Here is an 18,260-nt window from a genome sequence, read left to right as displayed (position 1 = left end):
GCCTGGCTCTCTCCCTGAGAATGAGTGAACCCAATGAGTGGGACAGAGAGAGTTGTGAGAATGGTACCAGCTGCAAATATAAAGCAGCGAATCTTCTCCTAAGAAGGAACTGTTTGTTCTAATAACTTTGTCTCCATTATTATCAACATGGCATGAGACGGACAAAGGAGAGCATTAAATGCAGTAGAGCCAAACTTCTTTCATCGTTGGTCTAATCCAAAGGGGCAAATGTGACTCACTATGATTGGCTTTGCTTTAAAGCATTGAAATTCAAATACTGAGACCACTTAAACAGTCGTGTTTCAATGGTTAGGTCCGAAGCATTGTGCAAGAAGATGAAGCGATAGCCAAAGTGAAAGCCGAAGAAACCCAAGCCATAGCTGACGATGCTCAAAGAGATCTTGAAGAAGCTCTCCCTGCACTCGAAGCTGCTAACAAAGCACTGGATTCCTTAGATAAAGCAGATATATCTGAAATCAGAGTTTTCACAAAGCCCCCAGATATGGTCATGACTGTGATGGAAGCCATCTCTATTCTCTTGAATGCCAAGTGAGTACCTCACAATCACCCATTACCAAAACACCTGCTGGAATTTCTTTGCTATTTTTCTCCATTTTCATTTACATGTTTTCATTCTATTCTCCACCCTGTCATCAGTTCGGTCTGTCATTTAACAAATTGATTCCACAAGCATTTTCTTGAACATCTACTTTGCACTAGATGATGGAAAATATAAAGTTCTTCCGTACAAGGCACTTACAGTCTAGTGGGGAAAGAGGCATGAAAAATAATAATTTCAAGATATGTGAGAGTTGCATAGTATCAGGAGTGCCAAGAAAAGAATGCCTAAGTCCCCCTGTGGAGGTGTGAGCAGGTTTTTTGGGAGATGACGCTCAGGTGGAGAGTGGACTATGGGGAGAGCTCAGGGATCTTTGATGCTCATGGATTGGGTGGTGCTGGGCAGGAGGGCAGTGACTGAAACATGAACAGTCTTGTATGCTGTGCTAAGCAGGTCAGGTTTCACCTAGCAGATATGCAGTTTTCAGACTTTCTTTAGTAATATAAACTTCTCTTCAATAAAAAAATTGTGTTATAAGAAGCCTTTCCAAGAAAAAGTGATCAAAGTGAAGGGCCCAGAGCACTCACCCCGCCAGGCCTCCCTACTAACCCTCTGGCCAGCCCCTCGGTGGGACCTGGGGGCTCTTCAGAGCACAGATGGAGAGCCCTGGCCACAGGGGACTGAGAACTATTGAACATTGTTGACATAATCAGATTTTCACGTGAGAAAGATCTACCTGGCCAAAGTTCACAAAGAGTGAGTTTGACTGAGAGACAAAACCAGTTCGAAGGTGATTGTAGCATCCTGGCAAGAGATTTTAAGGATCGAAACCAGGCAAAGGAGATAAACATGTGAGTGCCTGGGCCATTTTTGAAATAAAACTATTATTCCTATAATGCCTTACATTTCTATGACTCTATGATTTGATAACTGTTTCTCTACCAAAACTGTGTTGTATGGAACATTAGTCATCCAACTACTTATTCCCCCATGAATGGTGGTGCACATAGCTACCAACTACTGGGATTATAGTATTGAGATTAAAACTACCCACTTTTGGGCTTCCCTGGTGGAGCATTGGTTGAGAGTCCGCCTGCCGATGCAGGGGACACGGGTTCGTGCCCCGGTCCGGGAAGATCCCACATGCCGAGGAGCGGCTGGGCCCGTGAGCCGTGGCCGCTGAGCCTGCGCGTCTGGAGCCTGTGCTCCGCAACGGGAGAGGCCACAGCAGTGAGAGACCCGTGTACCACAAAAAAAAAAAAAAAATCAAAAAAAAAACCTACCCACTTTTTGGGATAACATTTTTAATTAAGTTATTTTTATAGAGATATAGTTGACGTACAATATTATGTTAGTTTCGGGTGTGCTACATAGCGCTTTGACATTTGCACACATTGTGAAACAATCACCACGATAAGTCTAGAAGCCATCTGTGGCATATCTTTTTTGTTTTAGCTGGACCGGTACTTTAACAGTATTTTTAAAAATTACTATAAGTAACACATAATTGGACAACATTTAAAACACATCTTTGTAGCTTCTTTACATTAACTTCAATTTTCTGTCTTGCTTGGAACTAATAATATTAATAGTAGCAATAAAACAAACCTCATTTTGGAGGGGTAACTAATATAAATGTCATTCTACAAATTTTGAAAGTCAGTTAGATGCAAACAGAATAAATTTTTATAACTGCAGCTCAACCAGTAAATAAGACCATTTGCAGAAACATCATTGTATTTTTTAAAAAACAAACTATACACACTGTGAAATTAAAATTGCATAAATATATGGCTAGAAAACAAAAGTAGTAGCTCGTGGTGCCCTTAAAGCCTAGTAAAATGCTTTCAGTAAATTGTGTTATATTTGCTTTATAATAGGAAAGTTCAGAGCAAGTTAAACGTTACATGACTAATAACATAAACAATTGACGTAACTCTGTCTGAATTCCATCTAATCATGCCTAAGTGACATATTGTCTGATTTCTTTTTTTTTTTTTTTTAATTTTTGGCCACGTTGGGTCTTCGTTGCTGCACGCAGTCTTTTCTCTAGTTGCAGCGAGCCCCCACACGGGCTTCTCTTGTTGCAGAACACTGGTTCTAGGCACGTGGGCTTCAGTAGCTGTGACATGCGGGCTCAGTTGCTGTGGCTTGCAGGCTCTAGAGCGCAGGCTCAGTAGTTGTGGCACACGGGCTTAGTTGCTCTATGGCATGTGGGATCTTCCCGAACCAGGGCTCGAACCCGTGTCCCCTGCGTTGGCAGGCAGATTCTTAACCACTGCGCCACCAGAGAAGTTCCTGATTTTTTTTTAATCTGTGGGATAATATCTTAATGTCCTCAAAGGAATACATTTCTTTTGTTCTTACATTCCCTCATTACAATGCTATTAACTTACCATGTGTATTTTTCAGGCCTGATTGGCCAACAGCAAAGCAACTTCTTGGTGACTCTAACTTCCTGAGAAGACTTCTAGAATATGATAAGGAAAACGTTAAGCCTCAAATCCTGGCAAAGCTTCAAAAGTATATTAATAATCCTGATTTCGTGCCTGAAAAAGTAGAGAAAGTATCCAAAGCATGTAAATCCATGTGCATGTGGGTAAGAGCGATGGATTTGTACTCTCGCGTAGTCAAAGAAGTCGAACCAAAGAGACAGAAACTCCGCACTGCACAGGTACGTCGTCTGTGTTGTGATATTTTGTAGAATCAAAGGCCATGATCATCAATCATTCAAGCTCCCTTTGTGGTGCCACTGAGACCCTACACAATATAGACAGTAATCATGCTCTTGAAAATTAGTTTTCGTTTTAAAAAATAGCTAGCGGGGCTTCCCTGGTGGCGCAGTGGTTGAGAGTCCGCCTGCCGATGCAGGGGACACGGGTTCCTGCCCCGGTCCGGGAAGATCCCACATGCCGCGGAGCGGCTGGGCCCGTGAGCCATAGCCGCTGAGCCTGCGTGTCCGGAGCCTGTGCTCCGCAACGGGAGAGGCCACAACAGTGAGAAGCCCGCGTATCGCAAAAAAAAAAATAAATTAAATAAATAAATAAATAAATAAATAAATAATAAAAAATAGCTAGCAAAGATTGTTTTTTTCAGAAATGACCTCTGAAATCAGCCCTCTTCCAGAGTAAAAGGAAAATAAGTCCTTAGTATATTCATATCGTCAAGCCTATGGTAATTTTTTACTTTATTTTAGCTCTAGTGTCTGATACTCTATGTTTCTATTTGCTAAATACTCCCACACTTGATGAGATTCTAAAAACCAGCTTAACTCACAACTGGATGTGAGGCCCCAAGCAGGACAAAGAATGATCATTTCGTGGAGCAGGTTACCAAAAGAACCACAGCTATAGAGCAGGGGTTGACAAACTTTTTCTGTAAAAATCCAGACAGTAAATATTTTCAGCTTTGCCGGCTGTATGGTCTCTGTTGCGATTACCCAACTCTGCCATTGCAGCACCGAAACAGCCATCAACAATTCAGACACGAGTTAAGCGCGGCTGTGTTCCAATATAACTTGATTTATGGTCATTGGAAGCCAAATTTCATACAATTATCATGTGTTATGAAATATTATTCTTCTTTTGATATTTTCCCCCAACCATTTAAAACTGTAAAATCATTCTTAGCTCACAAGCCACACAAAAACAGGCAGTGGGCTAGATTTGGCCTACAGGTCATAGTTGCAGACCCCTGCTCTAGAGAACTAGTTAGGAAAGATAGTTTTCACTATTGCATGAGTATTTCATTTGTTTCATCGTTTAAAGTTAATAGTCCATTTTAGTAACTAATTCATCCTCAAATGCTTGGTACATCTGTTTCTCTAATCCTTCTATGATTTATTTTGTTGGGCTTTGTTTTTGTTTGGTTTGGTTCTGGTTCTGCTTTTATATTTTATTCTCTCTTATATTTGTTTTAACTTTGTATATCATATCACAGTCTTTTAGGACAAACTTTGAAGAGAAAGAGAACATAAATCCTATTTTTTTTAAATAACCTATTATAAATGGGCAAATTTGACCTTCTTTGGGGGCCTGTTCTTATTTACTTGATTTTATTAGGCTGAACTTGATATTACAATGGCTACTCTGAGAGAAAAGCAAGCGTTACTAAAAAACGTGGAAGATCAAATACAGGCCTTACAACATGAATACGACAAAAGCGTGAATGAGAAAGAAAGTCTGGGTAAGTAACTCATAAAATTTATGCTGGTCAGGCAATGCCTGATTTTCAAAAGGAAAAAGAGTTTTCCGGCAGTCAGGTCTCAGCCTCCATCCAGTATGTAGGGCATATTTGCATTAGATGGATGGCCTTAACCTTCTAGTATAAATAACATTAGTATATTGTATATATTCAACTCCTATATCTGAATAAGGCTTTGGGGGGAAATGTTACATTATAACACAGAGCAGCACATGAATTTGATCCAGAAAATAAATACCACAGGGGCAGGAAGAGAGCGCTATCTTCAGCCAGAGTAAAGGCGTATCAAAAAGGAACTCTCAGCACGGAAGAGGCAAACTTGGACTTGGCTCTGAAATGGGTACTAGAGCTGAATTGGTGTGAGGTTTCCCAGAGATGTCTTGACATCATTAGCTAAGTAATGCTCATTCCGCTATAAGCAGAAACAGGTGAATAAACTTCTTATACTGTAGGCAAATATTGAATAACATAACCCGGTTTTCTTTAAATTTTCTAGCAAAGACGATGACCCTGACCAAAGCGCGTCTGGTACATGCTGGAAAGCTGACGGCTGCATTAGGAGATGAGCAAATCCGATGGGAAGAAAGCATCCAGAAATTCAACGAGGAGATATCGAATATCATCGGGAATGTGTTCATAGCAGCAGCTTGTGTGGCCTATTATGGGGCCTTCACAGCCCAGTACCGGCAATCGGTGGGTAAACGTGCTTTCTGTGAGGAGGGGTGAGAAGCAGCTGAAACTGAGGGAGGCGGGGTGTGTGTGTGTGTCATTTTTCCAAGTTTAGAGGGAGGTTCTCCATGGACCTTAGGTATTCATTCCACTGACCCCAAGTCAGTGATGGTTCCCCCCAGGCTTTCCTTAACACAATCCCCCTTTTCCTCTCCCGCCTTAGAAAGTTACTCATCGCTTGCTTACACGGGAATCTGGGGGAAGAAAAAGAGACAGGGAGTCTTCCCGACTTAGGATCGAACCAGGAAGAAGTGTTCTGAATTGGTGAGGGCTCAACGATGGGAAAGAGCAGGAAAACTGAATTATCTGGGGAGATTTTCAAACCACTTTTATGAAATGCCTTTCTAAAAATGTTTTGCCCTGTCCTTGAGTTATAAAACCTGGTTGGTATAGGACTCATATAGATTCTATAGGGGCTCAGGGATCATCTGATGCCAAGCGGGCAGTGGGGCCAGGGGTGCTCTTGGGGGACAGACAGTTCCCTAGTGTGCATGACTGTGCCACTCGTTGAAGGAGGTGACATGCTAACACCCCTCTGCCCCATCTACTAATTGCCAGTAGCACCCATGGTCATTGTGATAACTCCCAACTTCTCCACGTGCTCCCAGACTCTCCCACCTACACCGTGGGTGTAGGCTACTGTGACAACCCCTTTCTTTTCTACACGAGAAAACTGAGGTCCAGACAGGGCGTGTGACATGCCCAAAGCCACAGCTGGTTAATGGTGTAGGTCTAGCCCCCAGATCTCCTATCAGTCCACTTCTTGTGTCCTGTGCTCTGCTGCAAGGATGCCTGTGGAGTCTGGTAGTGATCTCGGGTGGCCTCGGCCTGCAGCGGCTTGAAGCAGGGTTTCTGTTCCCGGCCAGCGATTGAGGTCGGGTCGCGGTGACAAGGCCCTGGCCCTATGGCTTTGCAGAAAAAGAATTCCCACAAAGACAGAAAGTAGTGAAACAAGTGAAGTATTTATTAGGAGGAAAAAAGAGTACAGTACATGTGGATAGACACACGGGCAGGCTCAGACACAGTCGCGCCCTCATGGCAGCTTGAATCACTTTTATGGAGCATTTCTTCCGGGTTTCCTTTGGCCAATCATTTTGATTTTGCCTGGTTCAAAGTATGTATTCGGTATAGCTCAGGATTTCCCATGTGTGCATCCGCATCTCTTAGCCAAGGTGAATTCTACCGAAGAGGCCTATGGGTAAGTGAGCATTAGTTGACCTCAATCCCCCTTTGACCTCCAAGGAGCCTTTATGTGCATGTGTAGTCGGGGAGGTCTCCTGGCTTCAAGAATGAGGAATATGTATCTTCTATCTGGGCAGGGCCCAACCTCCTCTCTCAATTGTCCTGTCATTCCCATCTGAGAGTATCAGTCCACAGGAACAAACTCAAACCGTTTGCCCCCGGGACCCATCTATCTCCTGCCTAAGTAGGACTTGTGTGTATCTTCATTTACTGAGTATTCCTGACTCTATACAAGTAAGCTTTTCTCCTTCGACAGCTTATAGAGTGTTGGATCCAAGACTGTCAGTCTCTAGAGATCCCAATCAATCCTGCCTTCAGTCTCATTAACACTCTTGGCGATCCCTACGAAATACGGCAGTGGAACACAGATGGGCTGCCCCGTGACCTGATATCAACGGAAAATGGCATTCTGGCCACTCAAGGGAGACGGTGGCCTTTGATGATTGATCCCCAAGATCAGGTGTGTAACCAGCGCTTCAGGTAAAGAGCAGCCTGTTAACTCGCTTAATGTTGCACTATTACAAATGCTAAACGTGGACTTTAATGTACTTGTAAGAATCTTGGAGATTTAGACCTAGAAGGAAGTTGAGATGTCTTCTAGGCCACGTCCCTCATTTTGTGGAGGCAGAAAGTAAAAAGGGAAGAGTCCAAGTGCTCTAAACACTTGATTTTTTTTAAATTTTTTTTTATTGAAGTGTAGTTGATTTACGATGTTGTGTTAATTTCTGCTGTACAGTAAAGTGATTCAGTTATCCATGTGTGTGTGTGTGTGTGTGTGTGTGTATATATATACACATATATATATATACATTCTTTTTCATATTCTTTCCCATTATGGTTTATCACAGGATATTGAATATAGTTCCTTGTGCTATACAGTAGGACCTTGTTGTTTATCCATTCTATATATAATAGTTTGCATCTGCTAATCCCAAACGCCCAATCCTTCCTTCCCCCACCTCTCCTCCCCTTTGGCAACCACAAGTCTGTTTCTGTTTCGTAGTTAAGTTCATTTGTGTCCTATTTTATATTCCACATATAAGTGATATAGTATTTGTCTTTCTCTTTCTGACTGACTTCACTTAGTATGATCATCTCTAGGTCCATACATGTTGCTTCAAATGGCATTATTTTGTTCTTTTTTGTGGCTGAGTAATATTCCATCATACATATGTGTCACATCTTCTTTATCCATTCATCTGCCGATGGACATTTAGGTTGTTTCCATGCTTTGGCTATTGTGAGAAGTGCTGCCATGAACATAGGGGTTTGCACACTTGATATTGATTGGGGTTTTTTAGGGGGGTGACCATTCGTTTTCTGTGGGAGCAGAAATTCATTCCTGTCCTTGTTCTTTGTTCCTAAGAGGTCTAAGGAGTGAGAATGAAGTCAGGGTGTGATGGATTTTAGGGCAATCCTGCCTGGAATTTACAGAATCCCATTATCTGAACTTAAGTCCATGGATCAATTGTTCTAAATGGGGTTTAGAAAAAGGAATCCATTTGAAAGCAAGGGAGACAAACTTGAACACCTTAAGCATGAGCTTTTTTCCTACATGGGTCTTTTCTTCATTTGCCCCAAATTTGAACAAAAGCAAGAATTTCAAACATTAGATTTAAAAGGTATTTTTATTTGCAGGGGGAGTGGTATATTTTTATCTTTTTCTTATCTTTCAAACTTGTTTCTAGATTGAACAAAATTTCTAAACTTTAAGAACTTCCACTTTTTTACAAACTCGAAAGTAAATGTCCTGCTTTGTGCTTTCTCATACAGGCAAACCGCTGGATAAGAAACAAAGAAAGCAAAAATGGTTTAAAGGTCATTAAACTCACGGATAATAATTTCCTACGCACACTTGAGAATTCAATCCGACTTGGTTTACCCATCTTGCTGGAAGAGGTTTGCTTTTTACTTTTCTTTTCTTGGTTAGTTTCCAACCTTCAGATCACATCTGGAATCCTATACAGGCCGTGTCTGCCTCACACTAAAGACCCCAGTCAGTGCACTTTTCTAGCTGGTCAAACCAATTGCTTTTCTCCTTAAACAGTACACTCTCGAATGGGGAGCAGTCTGTGATTGATCGAATATTTGGAAGATATTCCTTTGGTGTTAAGTGGGATAGGCTCTGTTTTCTGACACTGCTGATTCTCAGGCCTCGTGTGGATCTTGATCGTTAGCGGCCCCAAAAACTCAAAGCGTCAGTGTCATCAGGGAGTCTCCTCGCACCAGTGATGTGAAGCCAGTAAAACACCCCAAAGGGCATAAACATTATTTTCCACTTAGACTTAAGGTCAGAATTAGATTAAGTGGTATGATATAAACTTTTATTTTAAAAAAAATTGATGTTTGTTGAGTCTACATGCTTTATTTCCTCAGAATCACTCCAAGAGTGGATGTTTTTTGAAACTGTTCATTCATTCAACACACATTGTTTGGGAATCAATGGCAAACAATACAGATGTGGTTCTTGCCCTTAGTCGTTGACGATCTAGTTGGGGACAGAGATAATAACCAGAGAAAAGAGAGAGGAAAGGAGACAGAAAGGGAGGAAAAGAACTTGCAGTAGGGGCTTTGAAGGGACAAGCCCAGTGCTGACACAGCCAATAAGGGGGTGGGGGTAGTTAAAGTAGATGCATGGCTACAGGTGGTAACATTTAAGCTGTGACCTATGTGATAAGCTCGCCATGGGAGGAGCTCAGAGAGATGGGCTTTCCAGGCAAAGGGGACAGCATTTACAATGGCCTTGGGCACAAAAGAAACTGGGTAATAATTATGGTTTATTTCCCTAATTTCCCATTCTATTTTATGAGAAGAATGAGTAAGTGAACACTGTGAGCTGAGCCTCAGTGTAACCGTGTCTAGAAGGATCTCTGCTACAAGAGAATGGCAAGAAGCCCAGAAAAGACTGCAGACCTGGGGCAGCTTAGCTGCAGCCCTGGTGTGGCGCCTGGAATAATCAGTAATATTAGCAACAGCTACCACTCACTGAGTGCTCGCCGCATGCCAGACTCTGTTGTTGGTATTTAATGTATATTAACTCTTTAATTCACACTGCAACCTTACAAGGTGGTTACTACTATTATCCCATTTTACTGATGAGGAAACTGAGGCACAGAAAGGTTAAGTATACCATCTGAGCAGCCTTGACCATCTAGAAAATCCACAGCAAGTTACCATGCTCCCAGCTCAAGCTACAAAAAGCACAGGAAGCTTCCATGTGTGGCTTGTGGCCTTGACCCAAATGGGCAAAGTTCTGTAATGGGTCCCAGGCCCCCATTCAAACCCTGAAGTTACAGGAGAGAGTGAGGTCTCCAAAAATCCTTGGCCTAGTTATGTTAACTCCAAACTGGTTTCTTCTTTTTTTTTTTTTTTTTTTTAATGTGGACCATTTATTTATTTATTTATTTGGCTGCATCAGGTCTTAGTTGCAACACACAGGATCTTCGTTGCGGTGCTCAGGCTTTACTCTAGTTGTGGCACACGGGCTCTAGAGCACGCAGGCTTAGGTGCCCCACCGCATGTGGGGTCTTAGTTCCCTGACCAGGGATCGAACCTGCGTCCTCTGCACTGGAAGGTGGATTCTTAGCCACTGTGCCACCGGGGAAGTGCCCTAAATGGATTCTTAAACCCCAGTTTACTTCGTGACACAGGAGGTCCTGAGGGAATTTCTTTTCTCAGGGCAATGGACAAAAGACTTTCTGTGACGTTCTACCCATGGAGAGCAGAGCTTCTTACCTGTAGCTGCGTGCTCTTGGGAGTGAGGGGTGGGGCCCTGGTTAGAGCGGAGCCAGGAAGAGGACACTCTGACTGGGCCTTTCCTGCTTTCTGTGACTTGGTGTCATTCGGATTGTACACCTAGCTGCTGTCTACATTTGTGGGGTGGTCTTTTCAGACTTCGTCTCCACCCATTCATGGGTGTGATATCGAGTTAATCGACCTCAATCAGCAGTTTTTGTTTTTGTTTTTGTTTTGTGGTACGCGGGCCTCTCACTGTTGTGGCCTCTCCCGTTGCGGAGCACAGGCTCCAGACGCGCAGGCTCAGTGGCCATGGCTCACGGGCCCAGCCGCTCCGCGGCATGTGGGATCTTCCCGGACCGGGGCACAAACCCGTCTCTCCTGCATCGGCAGGCGGATTCTCAACCACTGCGCCACCAGGGTAGCCCCAATCAGCATTTTTTAATGAAATAGCATAGACTTTTACTTGTTTGTTTTTAATTCACCTGTATTTGTAACAACTTTTAAAACAGAATGTGACTTAAGCACTACATTTCATACAGGTCTTTTGTCTCCTTAGGTAGGTTTATTCCTAGATATTTTATTCTGTTTGTTGCCATGGTAAATGGGAGTGTTTTCTTAATTTCACTTTCAGGTTTTTCATCATTAGTGTATAGGAATGCAAGAGATTTCTGTGCATTAATTTTGTATCCTGCTACTTTACCAAATTCATTGATTAGCTCTAGTAGTTTTCTGGTAGCATCTTTAGGATTCTCTATGTATAGTATCATGTCATCTGCAAATAGTGACAGCTTTACTTCTTCTTTTCCGATTAGGATTGCTTTTATTTCTTTTTATTCTCTGATTTCTGTGGCTAAAACTTTCAAAACTATGTTGACTAATAGTGGTGAGAGTTGATAACCTTGTCTTGTTCCTGATCTTAGTGGAAATAGTTTCAGTTTTTCACCATTGAGGACGATGTTGGCTGTGGGTTTGTCATATATGGCCTTTATTATGTTGAGGTAAGTTCCCTCTGTGCCAACTTTCTGGAGGGTTCTTATCATAAATGGGTGTTGAATTTTGTCAAAAGCTTTCTCTGCATCTATTGAGATGGTCATATGGTTTTTCTCCTTCAATTTGTTAATATGGTTTATCACATTGATTGATTTGCATATATTGAAGAATCCTTGCATTCCTGGGATAAATGCCACTTGATCATGGTGTATGATCCTTTTAATGTGCTGTTGGATTCTCTTTGCTAGTATTTTGTTGAGGATTTTTGCATCTATGTTTATCAGTGATATTGGCCTGTAGTTTTCTTTCTTTGTGACATCTTTGTCTGGTTTTGGTATCAGGGTGATGGTGGCCTCGTAGAATGAGTTTGGGAGTGTTCCTCCCTCTGCTATATTTTGGAAGAGTTACTGGGCATATACTCTGAGAAAACCATAATTCAAAAAGAGTCATGTACCACAATGTTTATTGCAGCTCTATTTACAATAGCCAGGACATGGAAGCAACCTAAGTGTCCATCAACAGATGAATGGATAAAGAAGATGCGGCACATATATACAATGGAATATTACTCAGCTATAAAAAGAAACGAAACTGAGTTATTTGTAGTGAGGTGGATGGAGCTAGAGTCTGTCATACGGAGTGAAGGAAGTCAGAAAGAGAAAAACAAATACCGTATGCTAACACATATATATGGAATCTAAAAAAAAAAAAAAAAGGTCATGAAGAACCTAGGGGCAAGACGGGAATAAAGACGCAGACCTACTAGAGTATGGACTTGAGGATATGGGGAGGGGGAAGGGTAAGCTGGGACAAAGTGAGAGAGTGGCATGGACATATATACACTACCAAATGTAAAACCAATAGCTAGTGGGAAGCGGCCGCATAGCACAGGGAGATCAGCTCGGTGCTTTGTGACCACCTAGAGGGGTGGGATAGGGAGGGTGGGAGGGAGGGAAATGCAAGAGGGAAGAGATATGGGAACATATGTATATGTATAACTGATTCACTTTGTTATAAAGCAGAAACTAGCACACCGTTGTAAAGTAATTATACTCCAATAAAGATGTTAAAAAAAAAAAAGCACTACATTTCCACTCACAAAACTTGCTCTAAGTCACTTTTCAAATGGCTTTACAACATGCCTAGGTAGGCTTATAATTTTGCTACTCTAAACATTACTTTTCTTTGGAAAACAAGCTTTTAGTTACTCTCATCAAGTTGGTTCAGTTGAACATACTAAGTTCTAGAGGCCTGGCACATGCAGTCCATAACTACAGGGGATGGAAGGTTTAAAAAGCAGATCCCAGAAGATGAAAGTTGCTTTAACAAGTATTTTTCTTGTAAACATCAAGGTATATACTTCAGAACACTTCAGTGACAAAAGATTTGGTCCACTAAAGAATCTGCTTGATAGCTAAACACTTCAGACCACGAAGTTAACATAGGTTACATATACTTTACAACAAACGTCACTTCGTTCTGTTAAAATAAGCCAACATGAAACTAGAAAAGAAAAACTAGCTCTGTTTTTGTGCCTCAAGTATCACAGTGTCTCACTTGGTAGAAAGAAATCTTATCTTCCCCTCAAGTAGTTGTCGTGCCATACAGATTTTTAAATGTTAACAATAATAAAGAAATACTTGAAAACATATTATCAGAGGAAATGGAGACAGAGTGTTGAACACGTAGCCAAGTAATCCTCAGGTAGAGCTTAGTCTACTTCTTCCACGTGGGGTGTGTCGTAGAATAGACTTTAAGAAGCACAAAGTTATATCATATATAGTAAGGGAAACCTTATCTCATAGACTTTTGTTTTAAGAATTTGCATGCTTGGGTACCATATCACAATATGAAATAGATTTGTTAACTATTGATTACATCAAATTTTGACAGCTCCTGGGCCACGGGCCCCCCTCACATACATGCTGTACAAAGATGTTTGTCATGGGGTCTGTTGGCAATGTCTGCATGCCCAGGTTCTTACCAAAAATCAGATTTGCTTTGAGGGGAAAAAAAAATTGCTGTCACGTAGAATAGATATCCACAAACTTCTATAAAGAGCCAGATATTTTAGGTTTTTCAGGTCACATACAGTCTCTGTACAAATATTCTCTGAACAAATATTCTTCTTTGTTTTGTTTAGTTTGGGGGCTTTGTTTGTTTGTTTTACAACCCTTTAAAAAGGTAAAAAAACATTTTCAGCTCAAGAGCTATACAAAAACAGGCCCCGGAGGACCAGATCGGCCTGCAAGCTGGAGACTGCAGCTCCTGACTTAGAAAAACCATGAAGGTGAACAGAGCTTCCTTTGTCTGGGGTCTGTTCAAGGACCACCCTATGGGCCCTACTTTCTTAGCTGCTTTCTCTTGGGGCCGAATCGTGTGTAAGATTAGTCCAAATAAATATATGTCCTTCCTATGCTCTTATCTCTTTAGAGTATCAATGAAACAATCCCTGGAAAGTGTACACTGTTAGAGGTAGTGAGAGGAGTTTAAGAAACATCCATAAGGTCACAGAAAAATTGCCCGTTCAGAGTAAAGTCTGAGGCCTAAGAAATTTGGAAAAGTTGCTGCCATCCATTTCATGACTGGTTTTTTATATTTTCGTTTTAATGTTGAAGCTTAGAGAGATCCTGGATCCAGCTCTGGAACCCATCCTTCTGAAACAGACCTTCATCAGTGGTGGACGAGTGCTCATTCGCCTTGGAGACTCGGACATTGATTACGATAAAAACTTCAGGTTCTACATGACGACCAAATTGCCAAATCCTCACTACCTGCCCGAGGTACGAGCTGCCGGCCTGAGAGGATCTTAATGGTGTGATGGGTCTCCCACCTCTCCCCCTCTGCCACGCCCCTCCTCCCACCATCCCCCACTCGCTTCTCTTCTGAGTCCTGACCCTGATTCCAGTCGCCCCGTCTGCTTACCTTCTGGTTGGGACTCAAATCCCTCCCCGCTTGGCCCTCAGGCCCCGGCCTGTCTCACTCCCCTGTGCTCCTTTTCGGCTGCTGCCTTGTTCCTCCAGGTCGCCAGCCGCCCCTCGGGACACGGGACACCACTCCCTTCTAATCATTCTTCTCTCTCCCCAGAACAAGGCCATTTGTCCCCTCTTATTATGGCTGAGAAATGAATCAGAGCCTAAGAGAGCCTCTGGGGGAGGGGGTACCTGTCCGTGTGTAAGTGTGCAGGTGCCCAGCAGACAGCCTGCTTAAGAACTCTGGTGATCAGCAACATTGGAGAGTCATGATTCTAAGGTCCAGTGTCTGTACTTAGAGTTCTGGGGAAGGGACATCTTGTCCCTTCCCCTTCCTCATGCTCTCAGACTATTTGAAGGGAGCTGTGTGAAGCCCACGTCCACACACAGGTCTCTGAACCACGGTAAGATCCAGAAGGAGCCCTACTCTTGTGCTGCAGAGCCCAAGGCAGTTGTAACAGAAATTAAGACAGCTGGGACCCTTTTCTCCCTTCCCGCAGGGGGCGCAGAGGGACAGCTCTACCCCAGCAAAGCCCGCTGCAGACTCTGGTCCAGGCACACCCACTCACTCTGCGGGGTCTTCCCTGCCCCGCGGGCCTCCCCTTCTCTAATGGGGCCCAAGCAGTGAGGGAAGGGACTTCAATCAGAACTTCAGTCCTCCATCCTCCACTAAAAATCATCTTGGGATACAGCATTCCAATGAGTGTCATTTCATTTTAGTTAACTGAATTCCTCATAGCTGTCTGTCTTCCCTAGATGTGTTCTGGGTGAATGAAATTGACACATTTCTTGCATAAAATGAGGGAAACGCTACTAACATTAAAAGCCTAGGTCAGGGTTTTCCTTGTCAACCTCAAGGAGTTTCATTACACAGCTGCTGCCAGAGCTCATATCCCAAGTTCCCTTTTAGAGTTGAGAAAAGTGACCCATGTGCTGACTCACAGCCTTTGATTTCTCACTTTATTTAACTTTTGAGAGGGAACATCACACACCTCCCCAATCCCAGCTCTGTGACTGCAGGTAAATTATTCCATTTCTTGGGTCCTCGAGTCAATCAACTATAAAGTGGAGACAAAGGCCACTTCAAGGATATGTTTATGAAGATTAAACAAGAATAACGTGTGTAGATAAACAACAAGGTCCTACTGTAGAGCACAGGGAACTATATTCAATATCCTGTGATAAACCATAATGGAAAAGAATATTTTAAAATTATGTATATGTATAACTGAATCACTTTGCTGTACAGCAGAAACTAACACAACATTGTAAATCAACTATACCTCAATAAAACAAAAAAAAAATTTTAAAGAATAATGTGTATAGGGACTTCCCTGGTGGTCCAGTGGTTAAGAATCTGCCTTCCAATACAGGGGATGCAGGTTCGATCCCTGGTCGGGGAACTAAGATCCCACAGGCCGTGAGGCAACTAAGCCTGCACCACAACTACTGAGCCTTGCGTGCTCTAGAGCCCACGCGCCACAACGAAAGATTCCTCATGCTGCGACAAATATCCCACATGCCACAACTAAGACCCGACACAGCCAAAGAAATTAATTAATTAATTAAGAATAGTGTGTATAAAATATATGACATTCAAACACTCTTGTTATATTTGTGATTTTTGCCGTTGACTTATTCAATAACATCAGATTATAGTAACAATTTTTCATAAAAATAGTATGATGAGACAAAATATGTAAAGCTCTATGTATTATTAATAAGATCATCTTTTTAACAAAGACAAACTAAGTGAAAGTTGCTATAACTAAGTGATTTTTACTAGCACATTTAGTCCTCACAAACACCCTATGCATTGTTCCTATTTTCCCAATTTGTAAGGATCAGGACCTGAAGCTCAGAATGGACTGGCTTGTCCCACATCCTACATACACGGACGGGTACAGCTAGCATTTGATCCCTGCTTCTTTCTAACCCTTCACTGGCTCACCTTTCCTTAAAATGTCATTTTCTAACGGTGGCATTTGAGAAACAAGATCATCGCTCACTGCAGCAGGGAAAATCACATTATAATTTTGTGAGACTAGGATTTTATTGCTTGCCACGTGTAGGGGTAGTGAGTTCACCATTAGACTGAGGATACGTCCAGCTGGGTAATAATCAGCCCTATTCTAATAAAGAAAGCAGTTCATACTTTGTTAGTCTGAACTGATCACTCTATGCTTCTCTTCTAGGTGTGCATCAAAGTTACCATCATCAATTTCACTGTAACCAAATCAGGTCTGGAGGATCAGTTGTTAAGGTAAAAAGAAAGTGGATGGGGGGGGCAAAGGTTTCCTAATATTTTGTTTAGAAATTTTGACTAAGAAAAAGATTAGCTCACAAATAGAGGATGGGAGCAAACGATGAAAGAACAAGGGAGGGGAAACGTTAAGTTCGCATGTTTAAATGGGAGAGGACAGAGGTAAAGCACCTTTTTTAGGGGCGACCAAGAATCACTTCACGGAGGTGATGGGATTTCAGAGTCTCCCATGTCGGGTTGGAAAGAACATTCCAGGCACCATTTCAGCTTGGCACAAGCAATCGTTAGAAACAGAAATTGAATGACTAGAGACGTCAAGCACTGAGCAGGTTTTCCTAAGAGAAGGTGAGCAGAAACCATGGGGGCTGTGGTCAGGTGCAGGTCTCTGAAATACAAGATATATAATCAGAACTTATGCATAGTGCTTTGAATAGCCACGGGGACACCCAGCAAAAGAGGGCCTTGTGCATTAGGATGTGGCTGGTAGCATTAGTATTCAGCTAAGAAGTATTCAGGATAAGAACAATGAGAAATGGGAAAAGAAAAATAGAAGCAACGTCAGGGCCCTGACAAAGACCTAATTTAGGGATTCACTTTGGCATCAGTGATGTCGTGCGGCTTGAGAAGCCTGAGTTGGAAGAACAAAGGATTGAGCTCATTGTGAGGATCAATGCTGACAAAAACCAGCTGAAGGCTATCGAAGAGAAAATCCTGAAAATGCTCTTCACATCTGAGGGAAATATTCTGGACAATGAAGAGCTCATTGACACACTCCAGGACTCAAAGGCAAGTAAAATATTTTTATTATTTATAGAACGTGTGTTAATTTGGGCTTCCCTGATGGCGCAGTGGTTAAGAATCTGCCTGCCAACACAGGGGACACTGGTTCGAGCCCTGGTCCGGGAAGATCCCACGTGCCGCGGAGCAGCTAAGTCCGTGCGCCACAACTACTGAGCCTGTGCTCTAGAGCCTGCAAGCCACAACTACTGAAGCTTATGGGCCTAGAGCCCACGCTCTGTAACGAGAAGCCACCGCATTGAGAAGCCTGTGCACCACAACGAAGAGTAGCCCCTGCTCACCGCAGCTAGAGTATAACTGCTTTACAATGTTGTGTTAGTTTCTGCTGTATAACAAAGTAAATCAGCTATACATACACATATGTCCCCATATCCCCTCCCTCTTGCATCTCTCTCCCTCCCTCCCTATCCCACCCCTCTAGGTGGTCACAAAGCATGGAGGTGATCTCCCTCTACTAACCTGCAGAGTCTTGTAAAGCAAGAACGGTAGCCACCCCTGAGCTGCCGGGGCAGACACAATAACATGCCTGGCTAGCAGGCCCCTCACCAACTGAAGGAAAGGTAGATAAACTGTAACAACTGCTCTTCTTGTCTGCATTTTTCAAACAAAGCATGTCACATAAAGAACTGGGACAGGATATAAGTTGAAAGGAAAGACACAATTACATACACATTAATGTCACCCCCCTCCAGGAAGCTTCCCTGGTCTTTCCAGCTGGAATGGATCGCTTCCTTCTTGGAACACCTGACACCTTATCTGCACCTCT

At 42.6% G+C, this 18,260-nt stretch overlaps 1 protein-coding gene across 1 annotated transcript in view; it reads left to right on the top strand.

Moving 5' to 3' along the window:
- The window catches only part of DNAH6 (dynein axonemal heavy chain 6), a 297,300-nt gene that overhangs the window by 196,320 nt on the left and 82,720 nt on the right, over positions 1 to 18,260 (top strand). The window contains exons 51-59 of the mRNA XM_059078614.2: positions 314 to 549; positions 2,972 to 3,233; positions 4,621 to 4,744; positions 5,259 to 5,455; positions 6,990 to 7,193; positions 8,507 to 8,632; positions 14,080 to 14,244; positions 16,629 to 16,696; positions 17,302 to 17,482. Of these exons, the coding sequence (XP_058934597.1) occupies positions 314 to 549; positions 2,972 to 3,233; positions 4,621 to 4,744; positions 5,259 to 5,455; positions 6,990 to 7,193; positions 8,507 to 8,632; positions 14,080 to 14,244; positions 16,629 to 16,696; positions 17,302 to 17,482 (1,563 nt within the window). The remainder of the gene's footprint in view (positions 1 to 313; positions 550 to 2,971; positions 3,234 to 4,620; positions 4,745 to 5,258; positions 5,456 to 6,989; positions 7,194 to 8,506; positions 8,633 to 14,079; positions 14,245 to 16,628; positions 16,697 to 17,301; positions 17,483 to 18,260) is intronic.

The sequence above is a fragment of the Kogia breviceps genome, chromosome 11 (genome assembly GCF_026419965.1).
Source record: "Kogia breviceps isolate mKogBre1 chromosome 11, mKogBre1 haplotype 1, whole genome shotgun sequence".
Taxonomy (NCBI): domain Eukaryota; kingdom Metazoa; phylum Chordata; class Mammalia; order Artiodactyla; family Physeteridae; genus Kogia; species Kogia breviceps.
Note: the sequence above shows the minus strand (reverse complement) of the source record. Positions and strands in the feature narration are given on the sequence as shown.